Source organism: Ammospiza caudacuta, chromosome 2 (genome assembly GCF_027887145.1).
Source record: "Ammospiza caudacuta isolate bAmmCau1 chromosome 2, bAmmCau1.pri, whole genome shotgun sequence".
In the NCBI taxonomy this organism is placed as follows: Eukaryota; Metazoa; Chordata; class Aves; order Passeriformes; family Passerellidae; genus Ammospiza; species Ammospiza caudacuta.
In genome coordinates, this window is record NC_080594.1 from 1357758 (window position 1) to 1374989 (window position 17232).

At 52.4% G+C, this 17232-nt stretch overlaps 1 protein-coding gene across 1 annotated transcript; it reads right to left on the reverse strand.

Moving 5' to 3' along the window:
- Positions 1-13497: 13497 nt before the first annotated feature.
- On the reverse strand, positions 13498-16968 carry DNAJB13 (DnaJ heat shock protein family (Hsp40) member B13). Its single transcript, XM_058825738.1, has 8 exons — positions 16901-16968; positions 16310-16413; positions 15903-16064; positions 15533-15690; positions 14817-14930; positions 14113-14226; positions 13950-14026; positions 13498-13651 (listed from the first exon to the last, which is right to left on the reverse strand). Exons 1-8 carry the CDS (start codon positions 16966-16968, stop codon positions 13498-13500), a joined length of 951 nt encoding a protein of 316 aa, XP_058681721.1.
- Positions 16969-17232: the final 264 nt, after the last annotated feature.

The window sequence follows — 17232 nt, forward strand, 5'->3', positions numbered from 1 at the left end:
TCAAGCCATGGAAAGCAGAGACAAATGGACAAAAATACACCATGAGCAGGCTGACAGGAATTTGTGGTAAAGCCAAATTACTGTGAGTTCTGTTTTATTTTTGTTCTGCTGCTCTGCAAGTCAGATAAACAAGTTGATAGGCACAGGAAAGCCATTTTTGCTGGTCTGTGTGCAGGTACAGGTATTGCTGTGCACCTACTAATGTACAAAACTTACCCAGAACCTGCTTCTCCTCTGAATCAGCAACCCACAAGGCTCAGGGCTAAGTGCAATTTCTATTGAAGAAAAGGATAATTACAGTTCATTAGCAGATGAGGCACTCAGTTCTCTTTAGAGAACACACTTCAGAGCCTGCCTTTGCTTGCTCTTGAAGCAAGGCAAAATCAGGTTTAAAAAAAAAGGATAATCAAAAAGTGCTGTATAACTCTAAATGCCAGCAAGGAGCAGAAAACCACTTTAAAGCCTAAAGAAATCCTCTTGTTCTTTATATTCTGTGGGTAAAGCCTTGGACTTACAGAAGCCAAAGGCAAGGCTCCCACTCATTTGAGTGGGGCCAGCATTTCAACATGCTTTGTGAATTCTCAGCATATATGGCTTAATCCCTTCTAAAGAGATTTATAGCAAGCAGGAGGAGCTACAACTCCATAAAACGTTGGTGTGTGCACATGAAGTGAATTGGTAGACACAGAAGATTTGGACACTTCAATTCGGGTTTGCAAACGGAGCCCTTGATCAGCCGGAGCAAATGCAGTGTGGTAAATCCAGATAATTCCTGGAGAATTTCTGAGCCTGGGGTCTCTGTGTTACTCCCTTTGCCTGCCAGGAGCCTGGCTCTGCATCCAGCACCAGTTCTGTCCCAGCAAGGGCCTGATCCATCCCTGGGTATTCCATTCCTGCTGCGTTACCTCCACGGACAGCAAGGGCAGATGGCAAACCTGGGACTTTTCTGTAGGGAGCTCAATTGATTCTCCATACAGGAAAACACCCCCTGCACAATGAAATGCATGAGAATCACACACCTGGGTACAAGGCAGAGTTTTAAAATATCCTGCCATGAATTTTACATGAAGCGGACTGAAGGGGTCTAAAAAGTCAAACTGGCTTTTTAAACAAACAGCCCATATTTAATTTAATGTATCTGGGATTCCTCTGGCAATAAAAGATAGGGATCATGTTGACTGGGCTACACAGATGGACTAAAATTAATCTTGAAAAAGATTTTTTAGCAACCTAAATTCCCTCCTTCCCCACCATGGGCTCAGAGCTGGCTGAGGCAGCAGTGGGGCCATGGGCAGGTTAAAATACAGGTGTTAATCTGCAGTGCTGCCTATGCATTCAGTCAATGCTCATAAACTGTCAGGCTGCAAAGGCAAAATGTTTTATCTAATTCCAAAGCAGATTTGCAGAACCTTAGCCCTCCATCCTGGCAGAAGGAGGACACGGTGTGTAAAACCAGGCTGCCTGATATCCAAAGGCAGAACAGTCTCAGCCCCGGGGTTTGCCACAACCCTTGTGCTTGGGGCTGCAATTAAACTTTCCAACTTCAAAGAAGAAATGTTTCTGAAAACAAGAATGACCCTCCAAATGATCCTGACATGAGCTAGCATATTTACTTTGAATATTTCTGGGCTTTTCCAAGCAGGGTTCAAAGTGCTGTGAGAAATTTGGCACCTCCAGCACTCAGACCCAGGCAGCGTGGGGTGGCCCAGTGACACTGAGATTTATTTTCTTCTGCCTGTAGCAAATGGGTTTGCTAAGATCCCAGAGCTATTGGAACAGAATTCCTAACACTTTAACAGCCCAGGTCATGCATTATGTACACCATACTGCCTTGCATGTTTTACAGAGGATTAAAATGAGCAGTAGATGTCGGGAGCTGCTGACACGAGCAGGATGTGCTGCAGATGGCTGAAAGGCACCAGCAGGAGCTGGGTTCGGATTGACCAGTGGGGTCTATCTGCCCTTTTCCCTAAGCACAGTGAAGTACTCTGAGAGCTGAGGAAAGCTTTCAGCCTGATCAACACTCAGGCTGGGACCAATCAATCATTAAATGAACAATGAGGGCAGGAGGAGAAGCTTTTAGTGCTTGGAAGCACCGTGGAGGGGAGGATGTGGAGCTGGACATGCCCTCCTGGAGCTCTCCATGAGCTCACCTGGCCTGTCCACATGCACAGAACAGGGTGGGAAAGGTGCTCCTTCCCCAGAACCCACCTCTGCCTCCAGGGATCAGAGGCTTAGGGAGCACAGCACACAATTTAAATCACAAAGCACGGATTGTCTTTGAAGTTTGCTCTAACTACTTGCTTCCCCCATAAATCCTTCCATATTTTTATTCCCAGGGTACTTCAATAGTTTTCACTTGTTGAACTATTTCAGTTCAACCCGAGTTTAGAGCAACAACTTCTGTGTTGCACTCCACTCCCACTTCTTGCCCTGCCCCATGAGCAGAAGCAAACTGTGATGTTGAGTGCCCAGGGTGCTCTCTTGGAGCATTTTTGTTCCTTGTTCACGTGAAAATGAAGGGCAAACCTGCTGTCTGAGGGAGCCTGACCTGCCTTGGGCTGTGTGTTCACCTTGGTGCAAGCAGGGTGTGTGACTGGCCAATTCATCCACTGAGAGAACCTGGTTGCAAAAACAGTTGAAACTATTTGGCCTCTTCAAAGTAATATTTCTCCCTGCGCCTGCCAGGCAGGGGAAGAATTATGTTCCCCTTTTCATGACAATTTTAAGAGAAGCTGGTTCAAAGCAAACAGTAAAATGAGCTTGGGGGCCTTCCTGAGTGTGTCACAGGATGCTGTGTGTAGCCAGCTGAAAGAAAGAGCTGCAATCTGTAAGAACCAACAAAAATGAAACCCTGCACCTGACAAATCATTTCAGGTTTCCTCAGGCTCCCCCTGCCCTTCCCTGCCTGGTCACACACTACTCTCACAAATTCTCTGAAGGAAGAACATTTTTGTTTACCCTATTTGCAGCATCCCCAGCACAAATGGGTTCCAGCTAAGGCTGGTGGGTGTTGTCATCGTGGAAATAATTGCAAGGATCAGATTTACAGATTTACGGTGGAGCCTCCATAGCTCTTCTTGAGGTTACACAGCAATATTTCCCTGAGCTCTGCAGCCTGATGTGCAAACCACACTTATTCTGGGGAGTTTCTGACAGAAACTTGGCTTCTGGCAGGCACTTAAGCCCATGAGTTGTTGCTGTTACACTGGACTGAAATGCTTTCTTGAGCAGGGCTGGACTCAAGCCCACACATGCATGTTTTGATGGAGGTGTTTTTTAAAGTCCCCATCCCTGGGAGATGTGCTGCCTGTCTCACCCCTCTCCAGACCCAAATTTTGTGGTTTTACCATCTAAATTGTTTCCCCCAGGTGGGAGAGTTCCTCTGTGTGCTCCCGGCCACAGCATCAGTGCCCGTGGGGAGGAAGTGTGACCCCAAGCAGAATGGAGCAAACTTCCTACCCTAGGCCTTGAATTAACACTGCAAACAATTTGCATTATTCATGGAAAACAGGCCTTTCCTCAGGATGCCTTCTGCCAGCAGCAGTGGTGAGGCATCAGCTGCACTCCTCATTGGGATTGTTACTAATCTCCATCACAATGAGAAAACTGCTCCCTCTTCCTCATGAACAGAGAGGATTCAAACACCTCCCTTCTGCAGAAAACAGGTGATTCATCTCTCTAGCTGGGAGGAAAGACTGACATATGTTGAACATATTGTACCCTGGCTCGTGAAGTTACAAAGCTTCCTCTGTGGGCAAGGATCACTCAGAGGAAAGCGCCTCCGTTCGTTCTGCCTTCCCTCCAGAGGAGCCCGTTCGACCCTTCCTGGCTGCAAACAAAGCAGCCTGTGTGCCCCTGGGAAGGGCTGCTCCAGGACGGGACGTGTGCAGCTGGAACCAGCCATGGGAGGATGGCTGGGGCTGCCCTAAATCTGATTAAAGCCATTCCCTCGCTCGGGCTGGGAACCCAGACAAGCTAAAAATACCTTGGTCCTTTCCTCTGACTCTCATTTTAGCCTGTGCTCTGGGTTTCTTTCTGTTTGGTGACAGAAAATGTTATCTAAGGGGTTGTTGGGGTTTTTTAAAGGTATGTTCTAATCTACAACCATTTGTCTGTTGAAAAGATGCAGGTGCCTGCTTTCTGCTGGGATGGTTTTAGGCTGACGTAGATTCCTACCCTGCCTTTTTCCAGCATGTGACACGAGCCTGATGCCATCAGCTCAGCTTCTGCAAAGAGGTCCCAAAAGTGTTAACACCCGAATTTTCTCTTTGAGCAGAAGAAACAAAACAAAAAGAACTCAGCTTTCCCCCAGGCCAATATCTGTTAATGCAATGCTGCCGTCCCAGAGGGCTGCTCTGCTCCGATCTCTCTGGCTAATTTTGAATTCTCCAAGTCACTGAGGCTCTTAAACAGCTCAATCCCACACCCCTGTGAGCTCTTGGGTGCACAGGAGATCACGAATGCAGGGATGCACCTTGACTTGTCCAGTGCTGCACACCAGGTCACAGTTAGAGCTCAGAGACAGCCCCGGGCTCTGCACGAGCTGAAATCAATCACTGGCACCGACAGCTTGACAAAAGGGTCAGGGCAAAGATTTCAAGTCATTTTCCACAGTAGTGGCTGCTCAAGCACTGAAATCTGGCTGAGATCCTGGCTAGTTAATCACTGCCAGGGAGGCTTTAACCTTTAGGTATCAGAAGTGGCCACCCATAACTGGAATAATTTGAATTTATGCTCAGATTACAATGGAGAGCTTGTGGCGCCTCCCCCCACCATTTTTACGTGCTACTGCCCTGTTGGAATCATGCTACATAAAAACTGTCAAAATACTTGCAGAGAATGGGCAGGAAAAGGAAAAAATAATTGTATTTTAGAAGTATAAATACCTTAAGAAATCAGGCTATTCCAATAACAGCTGAAACCTTCAGTCAAAATAACTTTATAACTCTCCTCAAAAGCCAGAACACTTAAAGCAATAAAATCACAGAAAAATGTAGTTCTTGCTTAACCAAAGCTAGTCACAACTTCAGGTCAAAATATCATACATTGCTTCAGTGGGGGGAAAAAAAAAAGCATTCAGAGAATTTGAAATGTTTCAGCTTCTATTTTCACGCTGGCATTTTCAGCTCCTCATTTCACAATGACATTTTCATTTCAAATTGACCTTAAAACAGGTTTTCAAAAAACGAGAACGAAATATTTGGATCATCCTCAGGCATTTCCCTCCTTTCTCCTTCCTTTCTTTCCTTCTAAGGATCCAAATCCAACCCCCAAACCACGCCTCCTGTTAAAAGGGGAAAGAAATCTTCTCAGAATTGGGGATATTTTCCATGCCAGGCACCTCATATTTTTCTCCTGAGTTACAGGAGCGACTGGTGTAGCCACAGATCCAATGAATGCCAAACTCATCCACATCAGGATCCTTGCAGCAAATGCCAAGCGTGCCCTCATCAATATTCTCTGGAGGTTTGGGGATCAACAGGAGCATGCATAATAGCATTTAATGACAGCAGGGCTGATTATCAGCATGATTTGGCCTCATCTGGCCTCTGCTGGCAAAATAATGTGCATAATAAGGTGTGTTAATGCTGGCAGGTCCTGAGGACGAGACGGTGCAGCTGGCAGCACGGGACGGGAGCAGCTGCAAGGGCAAGATTTGGGCCCTGCACATTAAAGCATTTGACATTTGGTGTCTGAGGGGAGCACAGTTTAGGGCTAATAAATAACTCACCGATGATGACAACCTGTAATGACAGCTTTTATTATGGTCTGCTTAATTCTCAGACCCGGCTTTGTCCTCCCAGGCCATCTGCCAGCCGTTTGTTTTGCAGGCTTTTCCCCCCTGCTCCGTTCAGTGTGGCGCGCTTGGGAAGAAGCTGCGGCCGCAGGGGTGTGGGGTGTGTGGCTGGGGCTCATCCCTGCCTCTGGCAGGGCCAGGAGCTCCCAGGGGAAGGGCAGGAGGGGGATTTGGCCAGGGATCCTCAGTGCTGCCAGGCCCCAGTGCAGATCTGAGTGAGCTTTCCTCCAAGCATCCGCATTTCTAGGGATGGGGAAATGCCTCTCTCTTCCCTACATGGCCTGTTTCTGCCAGGGAAATTACAAATCTCTCTCTCCAACATCAGCAGCAAGGATTCTGTCACAGCCAGAAGGGATAAGAAGGCAGGGCAGTGGAAATTCCCTGTGGGGAATGTGGCACCCCTGTGTCCTCATGTCCCTCGTGTTTGCTACCTTGTCAGCTGTAATAACTCTGCCTGAAAGACAACAATTTTCCCAGACAATCTGCTAAATGTCTGGGAAACCCAGACCAAACTCCAGAATTTGTGTCAGCACTGACAGCAAGGTGTGCACAGTGTCCTGTGTGTCCCTTGGAAGTGCCACAGGGCCAATTTCCAGGTGCACAAACTGCCCCAGCCAGGAATGGCTGCAGCTCTCAGAGCAGGGCAGGTGCTAAAGGACAGAAACAGCAATAAAATATTATGAAAAGAGGGAAGGGTAACACCCAGAGCATCTCAGGAGATGTTTGTCATTAGCAAAGAGCCTCAGAAACTTAATTTGCCAGGTTAGCATGGGGAAAAAAAGCAGTGGAGAGGAGTTTGGAAAGACAGCCAGTTGAGGACAGGTCTGGAAGTTGCTTTCTCCAAAAATCAGCCTAATTCAAAGAGCAAGCTCAAACACAGGACCCAAAAGAGGAAACACAATGAGGAGAGGCTTTAGGTGCCCCTTAAAACCAGCAGTTTGCAGAAAGGACTGTCCATCTCACTGGCAAGGGCCACACCACAGCTGCCTCCCCTGAGCCCCACCAGGCCCTGAGGAAATCACCATCCTGGGAAACCAGCATCCAGCAGAGAAGATGTACTATAAAAACAAATGCTTGAGACCAAAAAAGGAGTGCTTCTAACACTGCAGACACGTTAAAAATATTCCTTAGCTTCCCCTGAGGAAGAAATTAAAACTTCCAGATGAATGGTTCAGCCTTCATCTGTGTGGGTTCCCTTTTGTTGTCTCATGAGTAAGATCCCAAGGAAGAAGAGTGGGTGCCCTTTTCAGAGACTTTTTTGCATGTACCAGCCTATTTTTCCACCTGTTAATTGATTTCCATGCCATCACTCACCCTGTGATGCTCCAGCACCTTCTCTGAGTGTGAAATGCAATCCAAGGAAGCAGCTCTGTCTCCTGATCTTGCATTTAATCACAGTTAATAATTCCTAAATAGCGTGGAGCACTAGGGCAAGCATGCCCTCAGCAGCTTTACTGCAGTCTCCAGGACCAGTTCAGGAATTCCTTGGAACTCAGGAAAATCTCCTTTTCCATGAGGAGTAATAGTTTTTCCTTCAAGCCCCTCTTTGCAAACAGGGCATGAGGTTTATTTGTGCCCAAAAGTGGTTTAAATCCAATGGAACAAGCAGAGCTGGAGCTGCTGAGAGACCCCCATCAGGCCAGAGATCAAACTTATTCCTGCCTCTTTACAAAGTGCTGATAAATCATGAGAGAAACACAAAAAATAATCCAGGCCACTGAAGGTTTTTCCACTCTACTCATGGCATGATCATTACAGAAGCATAAGTAGAACAAAGCCTCATACCAGATAGTCTTGGCTTTTTCTTTTTTGCACTAGATGAGCCACAGATGTCCTTTACAGAATAAGTTATAAAATACATGTAAACATTTGTCACTGTGTGGGTTTTTTTGAATGTCTCACTCCTGTCTTTCAGTGGGACTTTGATTGGGCTCCTTAGGAAAAGCAATGAGAAAACCTTAATTAAAATTTTGCTGCTCCCTGGACATCTGTTGTAGAGTGTTATATAAAATATTACACGTGGTTATAAATACACATTCATCTTTTATTTTAAACACATTAGTAATTGGGTTTTATGGGGCCACGGGGATTCATTAGGCACAGGATTGCAGCACTGAAGGCACACACAGGGATGGGGACATGGATGGGATTTTATAAATGTATTTTAGAAATTTTAATTTCTTTTTTTAATTTAAAAAAAAAAGCTTTTTTTTAGGAGAGCTTTTTGCCAGCTCCCACGAGAGCAGTGTGTGCTTTGCTTCTGGGGCTCCAGGCACACTCCCCAGCGCCCTGCCCCTGCAAAGATGACTCCAGTGCCCTGAGAACCAAGGGGATCTGGGGACAGCCATCACGCCCAGCAGCTCTGGTCTGCTCTGGAGCTCTATAAACGGTGTCTGCTCCAAGGCATTCCAGGGACAGCAGCTCCCCGGGGTGTGTTTGCTGCCCCAGCCAGCCAGAGCCAGCGTGCAGAGCTCTGCAGTCGCTGCTGCCACTCTTGGAACAGAGCGGACAGAGCAAACAGGGCTGTGGAGGCTCAGCATTCCTTTACCCACCTGTTGTGGGTGACCCAGTCCCAAAATGGGATTATGTCATTTCCAGAAGATTCTGAGAGGAGCTGCCATGAGTTCAAAGACGCAGAATGAACACTTGCCTGACGACGTGGTTGCCAACACAGCCCATGAGCATTTCTGGGCTGTCTCAGCCCTTCTGGAGCTTCTCTCTGCACATCACTGACAGGTGCATTGCTGATTAACAGCAGCTGATTTTTGTGTTCCATTAATTACCAGCTCAGAGGTGCAGCAGGGAGTGCTGCTCCCTCTCCAGTGCTGCTCCTGAGGAGACAGAGCCAGGACAGCTCCTGTCCCTGCAGCCTGAGCACTCCAGCCCAAAGCTGGAGGTGATGAATGGAGCAGAGCAGTGCAGGCAGAAAAGGAATCTCACTTCTCCTCCCACTGTCACATCAGAGCACTCAGGACAAGGGGAGCAGCTCAGCTGCTGCATGGGTTTGGCACATTGGTTCCTTGTTCCGTTTGGGACTTTCCCTGACCTCCCACTCCTCTGTATTTTCATTCTTCCTCCCTCCTGCACCATCCCCAGAGGTTTCTGTCACAGTGGCCTCTCCCAGCCCGTGCAGATGAGCTCCCCAGCTCCACATGGAAGGGGATGAGGAACATTTTGTGTGAAACAAGCAGCTGCAGGGAGCCCATTTCCCACCCCAGTGCACAGCCACAGCCAGGGGCCTGCCTCAGGCTCCCAGCATCTCCCTGGGGCTGCTGCCCCTGTGGGCTTGTCTCCTTGTGGATAAAGGAAAGCCAGGCTGCTTTGGAAAGCCTCCCAGCCATGCCAGAGGGATTTCCAATCATTCCTGATAGTGAAATCACAGAATCCAGAATGGCTTGGCAGTTGCTGTCACGGTGTCACCTGGACCCTTTTTGGTGGCACCAGGCTCATGTTCGGACATGGATGGTCACCCTCCTGAGAACGAGGGTACCAGAGGTGGGGTGGGACTCCCCACTGGCCTAAAGCACCAGGAACTGTCACAGGCTGAGCCCTGGCAGCAGGAGGGTGCAGAGGATTCTGCCCCTGGGGAAGAACACGCCTTGTTTCACGCACAAGTGGCCTTGGCAAGCCTGACCTACATTGGGGATGGCTCTGGTGCAGCAGACTGGAAACTGGGTGGGACATCCAGATTAAAGGAAAAAAAAAAAGAAAAAAAAAAGTGGGGCAGGCTTTTGTTGGATTACAGAAACGATTAGCATGAAACACGATTCTGTGTCTTATTTAATTGCATTAATTGAACGTTCCCCCCTCGTGTTTTGTATTCAAGATGCTGGTGGATATTGTATGGCAAACAGGCACACAGAGCTGATTGTTCAGCCTGGCAGGGAGAGGAAGGTTGAGGTTTGTTTTTACTCTGAAAACACAAGAATATATGTGGAGCCCATACATTAGACACTCCCACTACAACCAGAAGCAGCTGAAGAGTGAAAAACGCCAATATTTGCAATTTCATTGTCAAAAGGTTCCAAAATTACCACATTGAAATGCAAGATTAAGGCAAATTGCTGCTTCTTTGGACACAGCCAGCTCCCCTCAGTGCTGCTGTGGTTTGTGGTTTTTAGAGGCTCGGGCTCTTAAGGAAGGAGGAGGGATGGACACAGACATCAAGGAGCGTCTTGGAAAGGAAAAACATCGGGAGAGCTTCAAGTGCTGGGCAGGCTGAGGGCTGTGATCTCTGCCAACACCCAGCTGCTCTCGGGGAAGTTGTCTCTTTGAACCCAGGGATGTTTTCTGCTCCTTCCTCCCAGAGCAAAGCGCTGCTGAGCAGAGGTGGGGCCAGCTGCTCCCACACAAAGCTTCCCAAAGGATGCTGACATCCTGAGGGGACAAACAAAACCCGTGGGACGTTTCCTCCTCACCATTCAGAAGGGTTTGGGTCTCGGGGAGCCTCTTGTCTCTCCCTTTGTGTGCAGCTGAAGAGGGGCTGGGGCTCCCGTGCTGAGGAAGGCAATAATTGCCTTTCCAGCTGCATTTCCAGAATCCCTGCTCCTCCCTGCCAACCAGGAGACTCGATGGAGCCTTCAGGGCTCCTTTGTTCACCCACAGAGTCACTCAGAGAAGGGCCAGGACACGGACACAGGCTCAGGAAGGATTCCAGGTGTTGGTGTCTTCCCCTCTGGGCACTTCTGAGGATGCTCCAAGACTCGGCTGCAATTTCTACCCAGAGCACTGCAACCCTTGGGGACAAGACGGGGATTTTGGAGGGAAAACAGAGTGTTTGATTTGAGGAAGAGCTTTAAGTTTGAATGACTGATGATGAGGAGGGAGAGGTGTGGAGGGGCAGAAGGGGAGCACAGTTCTCACCAAGGCTTCCTCTGTGCTGGACCTGGCAGGCAGGACACACACACACACACAGAGAGGTTTTCCCCCATTTTCACTCCATAAAAGAAGTTCTGCTGCTGGTGAGCTGTTGGGGATTGTCTCCAAAGAGAAATGGGATCTTTTCCTCACGGTGAAGCACAGGAGAATGTTACCACATCCTGCTCCTTGTGGCTTACAAATAGCAGGCGGGAAGGAATGACTGGGTAACTGTTTGACCTCAGCTTGGGAGGAAGAAAGCTCCCCAGAAACCTCAGGAACTCACCCCACTAAGCAGACAGGAAAATGGCACACATCTGGCACCCTAATTATATGCTAATGACGTCCGACCAGGAAGAAAAGCTTCAGAGGTCTGAAGGAAAAATACAAAATACCTGACAGAGCAGGGTTGTGTGTGCTCACAGACACTTTCTGACAGCTACTCCCTCTGTCTTTTTCTTTAATTCTTGAATTCCATTTTAGCTGGATCTCACTCCAAGGGCAGCAGTCCAGGTGAGGGTTCTGACCTGTCCAGTCTTGTGCTCACCTTGGTTCAGCCTGGGTTTCGAGGGAACTGGAGGTCACTGTGGTTTGCTGCTCTGTGCAGCAGGGGCTGGTTTTGCAAAGCTGAGATGAGCTTTGTAAGGAATTGGGAGCGGTTTTGGGCCAGCAATGGGACCGAACGCGGGTTTGGGCCAGCTCCGGGACCGAACGCGGGTTTGGGCCAGCTCCGGGACCGAACGCGGGTTTGGGCCAGCTCCGGGACCGAACGCGGGTCACGGCCGGGACCGGAGCCGGGACGGCCCGGGCGCAGCGCAGAACACCGCCGGCGGTGCTGCCCTCCTGTGGACAGGCCCGGTACTGCAGCCCCGGGGGCCGGGACCCCCGAGGCTCCACGGGGCGATCCCTCGGGATCCCGGAATTGTGCTGCTCACGGCGCAGAGGCGGCCGCCCTTTGGATACGTTTTAAAGTAGCATCCTACAGCATTTTGGAGGCTGTTTCCAGAATTCCATTTGCAGCTGGATCTCGCTCCAAGCGCAGCAGTTCAGGTGAGGGTTCTGACCTCTCAACTTGCGCTCACCTTGGTACAGCCTGGGGCAGGCTCAGGTTTCCCAGGAAAGTGGAGATCACCGAGGACTGGTGCTCTGTGCAGCAGGGGCTGGTTTTGCAAAGCTGAGATGAACTTTGTAAGGAACCGGGAGTGGGTTTGGGCCGGCACGGGGACCGAACGCGGGTCACGGCCGGGACCGGAGCCGGGACAGCGCTGAGTGGTGCTGCCCTCCTGTGGACACGCGCGGTACTGCAGCCCCGAGGGGACCGGGACCTTCGAGACTTTGCCCTGTGATCCCTCGGGATCACACACGGAATTGTGCTGCTCAGGGGTGAGGAACTGCTGCCCTTTGGACACATTTTAAAGTAGTATCCTGTAACATTTTATAGGCTGTTTCCAGAAGTCCATTTGTAGCTGGATCTCACTCCAAGTGCAGCAGTGCAGGTGAGGGTTCTGACCTGTCCATCGCAATGCCTGGCTGAGCTTTTGCTGGCTCAGGTTTTCCAGGGAACTGGATATCACTGCGAACTGGTGCTCTGTGCAGCAGGGACTGGTTTTCGCAAAGCTGAGATGAACTTTGTAAGGAACCGGGAGTGGGTTTGGGCCAGCACGGGGACCGAACGCGGTCACAGGCGGGACCGGCTCTCCGCAGGCGGTGCTGCCGTCCTGTGGACATGCCCGGTACTGCAGTCCTGGCGGGGCCGGGACCGCCGAGGCTCTGCCGTGCGATCCCTCGGGATCCCACATGGAATTGTGCTGTTCAGGGGAGAGCAGCATTTTGAACACATTTTAAAGTAGCATCCTACAGCATTTTTGAGGCTGTTTCCAGAATTCCATTTGCAGCTGGATCTCGCTCCAAGTGCAGCAGTGCAGGTGAGGGTTCTGACCTCTCAACTTGTGCTCAACAGGCTGAGGCTGGCACAGGTTTTCCAGGGAAGTGCATATCACTGGGGACTGGTGCTCTGCGCAGCAGGGGCTGGTGTTTGCAAAGTCGAGATGAACTTTGTAAGGAACCGGGAGTGGGTTTGGGCCAGCAATGGGACCGAACGCGGGTCACGGCCGGGGCCGGAGCCGGGACGGCAGCGGGCACAGCGCTAAACACGGCAGGCGGTGCTGCCCTCCTGTGGACACGCGCGGAACTGCAGCCCCGGAGCGCCGGGACCCTCGGGGCGATCCCACCACGGCCAGCGTGCTGTGGGGCCAGGCACGGGGACCCGGGGCTCCTCATTGCTCTCTGCTGGGGTTAACTCCCTGGAAATGACGTTTCTAGCAGCCTGGCATGCTCCCTTGTGTACTGCTTTTCCCGGCACAGCCTCCCATTATCCCTTACTGGCACTTGCAGTAAACCATCCCTGTGGGGTCTCATGGCAGCAGGGTCAGAGTTTCCTCCCCGTTTTAGGGCATTCTCTCAGCCCTGGAGTGCCATTGGAAAACATACAGGTTATCTGACCTCTCCCTGTGCTGTCAGGGCTCAGCTGAGGCAGGGACAGATTCTGGGATTGGGAAAATAAAGCACTGAGGCTGGCGGGCAGGGTCTGCGCCGTGGGTGCCTCCCTGCATCCCCCCAAATCCTCCCTTGGCTCCTCAGGGCTGCTGCAGCTGCAGGGTGGCAGCTGGAGAGCAGAGACCACCAATCCAGCTGGACCCGATCCAGACCTCAGGGCTGTTATTTTAGGGTGCTCCTGTGTCTTACGGCTCCCAGCATTTGGAAGAACTTCTGCGCAGTCCCAGTGCTGGCTCCAAAGCCATTTATTGGGGGGATAAGGGAGGGGGAGAGCGGGGAGGTCCCTAGGGTTGGAGGACGCTTCTCAGCAGTTTTTTCACCTCGGGGCTGAGCCTCTTGGGGAAGAGGATGTCGAAGTAGATGTAGAGGTCGCCCTTGCGCTGCGGGTCCTGCGCCAGCGGCATCCCCTCCCCTGGCACCTTCTTGTAGTACTTGGGGCTGCCGGGCACAGGGAGGGGCTGAGGGGAGCTCTGGGGATCCCAACACGCAGCCACGATCCCCAGAGCCCCAGGTGGTTTCACAGGGTATTTGCTCCTCCAGCTCCACCAGGGCCTGTCCTCTTCAGCATCTACCCTGATCCAGCCCTCTCCTTGCCTCTGCTCCCAGCAGTGCGACCACAGACCCACGGAGCCACCCACTCTCCCCCTCCTGCAGCCCCAAACCTGCTGGAAAAGGCTTTGGAGCCCCCTGAGCTCCTCCCAGGTGCCCACTCACCCCCATTTTCCCTGGCACTTACTCCACGATGTCGTTGATGGGGATGTTGAGCAGCCTCCCATCCAGCGTCCACACGTCCAGGGTGCAGCCAGTCAGCGCCTGCCGGGCGTGCAGGGCCACCAGGAGCTGCTGCGGCAGCCCCCGGGCCCAGAGGTGACCCTCTGTCCCCTCCCTGGGCCCCTCACCTTGGCCAGGGAGATGCTGGCAACGTACAGGAGGTTGTTCTCGATCCTTTTGAACCTTGGGTGAAGCTTCTCTTGCACAACAAAGGTGATGTCAGCTGGAATGATGTTTGGGCCCTGATTGAGGGGGAAAAGGTCACACCATCATGGAATGCCAGGATGGGACATGAAAATTCACTCAGTTCCAGCCCCTGCCATGGGCAGAAACACCTTCCACTAGCCCAGGCTGCCCCAAGCCACATCCAGCCTGTCCTTGGAAACCTCAAAATTATTTTACACAGGGAAAACTGACACAAACTCCTGCCCCTCTTTTGTTGCTGTTTTCAGCTGGCTAGAGAGAAGGGAATTTTCTTCCCTTAAGACAAAAAGTAATCTTTAATCAAAGACGACCATCCAGAACTGTGTTTCTGCCAGGAAGAAAACCAGCCCTTTCAATTATTTGTTCTTTAACCTGTTCTGAGGAAAATCCAGGCTCCTCAGAGTGCTTCTGTTGGCCATGCTGCCCTCAGCAGTGGGAAACCAGAAGTTCTTCATGGAAGAGCCTTTCCCATGGAGTGGGCACAGGACTGGAGCAGCTGCTCAGGATGGGCATGGAGTCTCCTCTCTGGAGAGATCCCAAACCCCCCTGGGTGGGTTCCTGCCTGGGCAGGGGTGTTGGATGAGCTGATCTGCAGGGGTGCCTGGTTATCGTGTGGTTCTGCGCTCACCTGGTCTCCTTCCTTCTCAAAGGTGACCCTGGTGCCACGCTGCCAGCCCGGCTGCACGTCGATGGTCAGGATCTTGTCCCTGATGGTGCTGGTCTGGCCATCCTCGTTCATCACCTGGGCACAGGGCACAGGGAGGGTCAGCAGCAAAGGGCAAGCCTGGCTTGAATGGCAGAGCCTGGCAGATCATGAACCAGATCCATGGAACCATCACATCTGTGGAACCGTGGGGTCATTTAGGTCAGGAAAGCCCTCCAAGACCATGGAGTCCAATGTTCCCCCAGCACTAACCCATATCCCCGAGTGCCACAACCACACAGCTTTGTGAGGAACGGGGACTCCACTCCAGCCAATTCCAGTGCCTGACCATCCTTCCAGGACAGAACTTGTCCCTAATGTCCAACCTAAGCCTCCCCTGGCACAGCTTGGGGCTGTTCCCTCATGCCCTAGAGCAGCAGAGGCCCAGGGCTGGGCCAGCAAGGAGGGGGACAGAAATCACCAAGGGCACAAAAAGGAGACACGAAGCAGTGTGAAAATGGCATTGTGGGAGCCCAGAACACATTGAACCCGTGCTCAATTCCCTTTGCCAAGCCGGGAGGTGACCACTGGTTCGGCTCCTCCTGGCTTTGGTGCTACTCCCTCGCCGCCACCAGCTCCGGGGACGGGGCCACCCCCGAACCCCCAGGGAGGGCAGAGCCCAGGCCCAGCGCCGCCCCTACCCTGCGGGAGATCTTGATCTTCTTGGTGCAGCCGTGGAACAGGTCCTCGAGGGACACGTAGAGGTCCCGCACGATGGGGGGGTCCCTGCGCAGGGCCCCCCGGCCCCGGGGCCCCCCGAAGGGCAGCAGCACCTCCGAGCCATCCTCGGCAAAGAACTCTGCGGGAGGGAGCAGGGGCACAGCCCTCAGCGGGCTCCGGGCTCTTCACCCCGCACCCAGAGCCGCCCCAGGGGCTTTCCTTCCAGGAGTGTTTATGGCAGCCAGGACCTCCCCTCCGAGCGCCACAGGGATCTGAGGGCAGCCGGGCAGGGAAGCATCCCTGGAGAGCTGCCATGGAAGGGTGGCAGAGCCCCAGAGTGCCCCAGCCTACCTGCAAAGGGGTTGTCCCCTCCAAAGAACTCCCTGAAGACTCTCTCAGGGTTGTTGTGGAACACGTAGCCCACGCTCCAGGGGTTGTCACTGGCGTACTCCAAGGGGATGCCACCTTTGAGCCCTTCTTCCCCAAATTTGTCGTAGATGCCTTTCTTCATAGCTTAGGGGACAAGGAGGTGTTGGGGGAGAGCCCCAGCCTGAGATTCAGGCTTTGTTGGGGCGCAGAAGAGAGAGAAGAGGGGTCGCAGCAAGTGTGTGCCAGTTCCCAGCTGGGCTGTGGGTCACAAAGGAGCCGGTCCTGCAGGGAGCAGGACACTCCAGGAGGGGGACACACACTCCAGGAGGGGGGACACACACTCCAGGAGGGGGGACACACACTCCAGGAGGGGGGACAGTCCCACTTACGGTCGCTGAGCACATCGTAGGCCTCTGCCAGCTGGTGGAACCTCTTGGGGCCCCAGGGCTCCTTGCATTTCAGCGGGTGGTACTTCAGAGCCAACGTCCGATAGCTGAGGGGCACAGGAGGGCTTGGCTTCAGGGGGATTTTACAGCATCTCATTCCCAGCCCCTGCCATGGGCAGGGACACCTTCCACGAGCCCAGGCTGGAGAGGGCTTGGAGCAACCTCCAGGGATGCAGGGGCAGCCACAGCTGCTATGGGGAACCTGTACCAGGGCCTCACCACCCCCAATATCCCATCCATCCCTGCCCTCTGGCAGTGGGAGCCATTCCCTGGCCCCAGTCCCTCTCTAGCTCTCCTGGAGCACCTGCAAGGGCTCTGAGCTCTCCCTGGATCCTTCTCCTCTCCAGGTGAGCTCTCCCAGAGCACAACAGAGGAGCTCCAGCCCTCAGAGCGCCTCCCGGCCCCTCCATTCCCCCATCAGCCCGGGCTGCCCGCACGGCCCCAGACCCTTCCCCCACTGTCCAAGGCCCAGCACGGCCACTCCCGGCTGCCTCCCGGCCCCGGGGGTCGCTCTGACGCCGAGGGTCCCCTCACGCCTTCTTGATGTCGTCGGCGGTGGCGCCGCGGTCCAGCTCCAGCACAGCGTAGTAGTCCAGCCCCATGGCGTCCCGTTGCTATAGCGACGCGACTTCCGGTCCGCGCCGCGCGGGGCACCACGGGAAATGTAGTTCTCCCGCTCACTCCCGCCCTCTGCCGGCCCCTCTCAGTCCTCACTCCTCAGCTCTTTTTTTTCTTAAAAACCCCCAAGTTTCCATGGAAACACATGTATTAACATATGTGTTAACATATAGCACATGTATTAACATATACCACATGTCATGTGTTAAACAGAAGGCTGATAACAGGTGTTATCAAAGCAGCGGTTT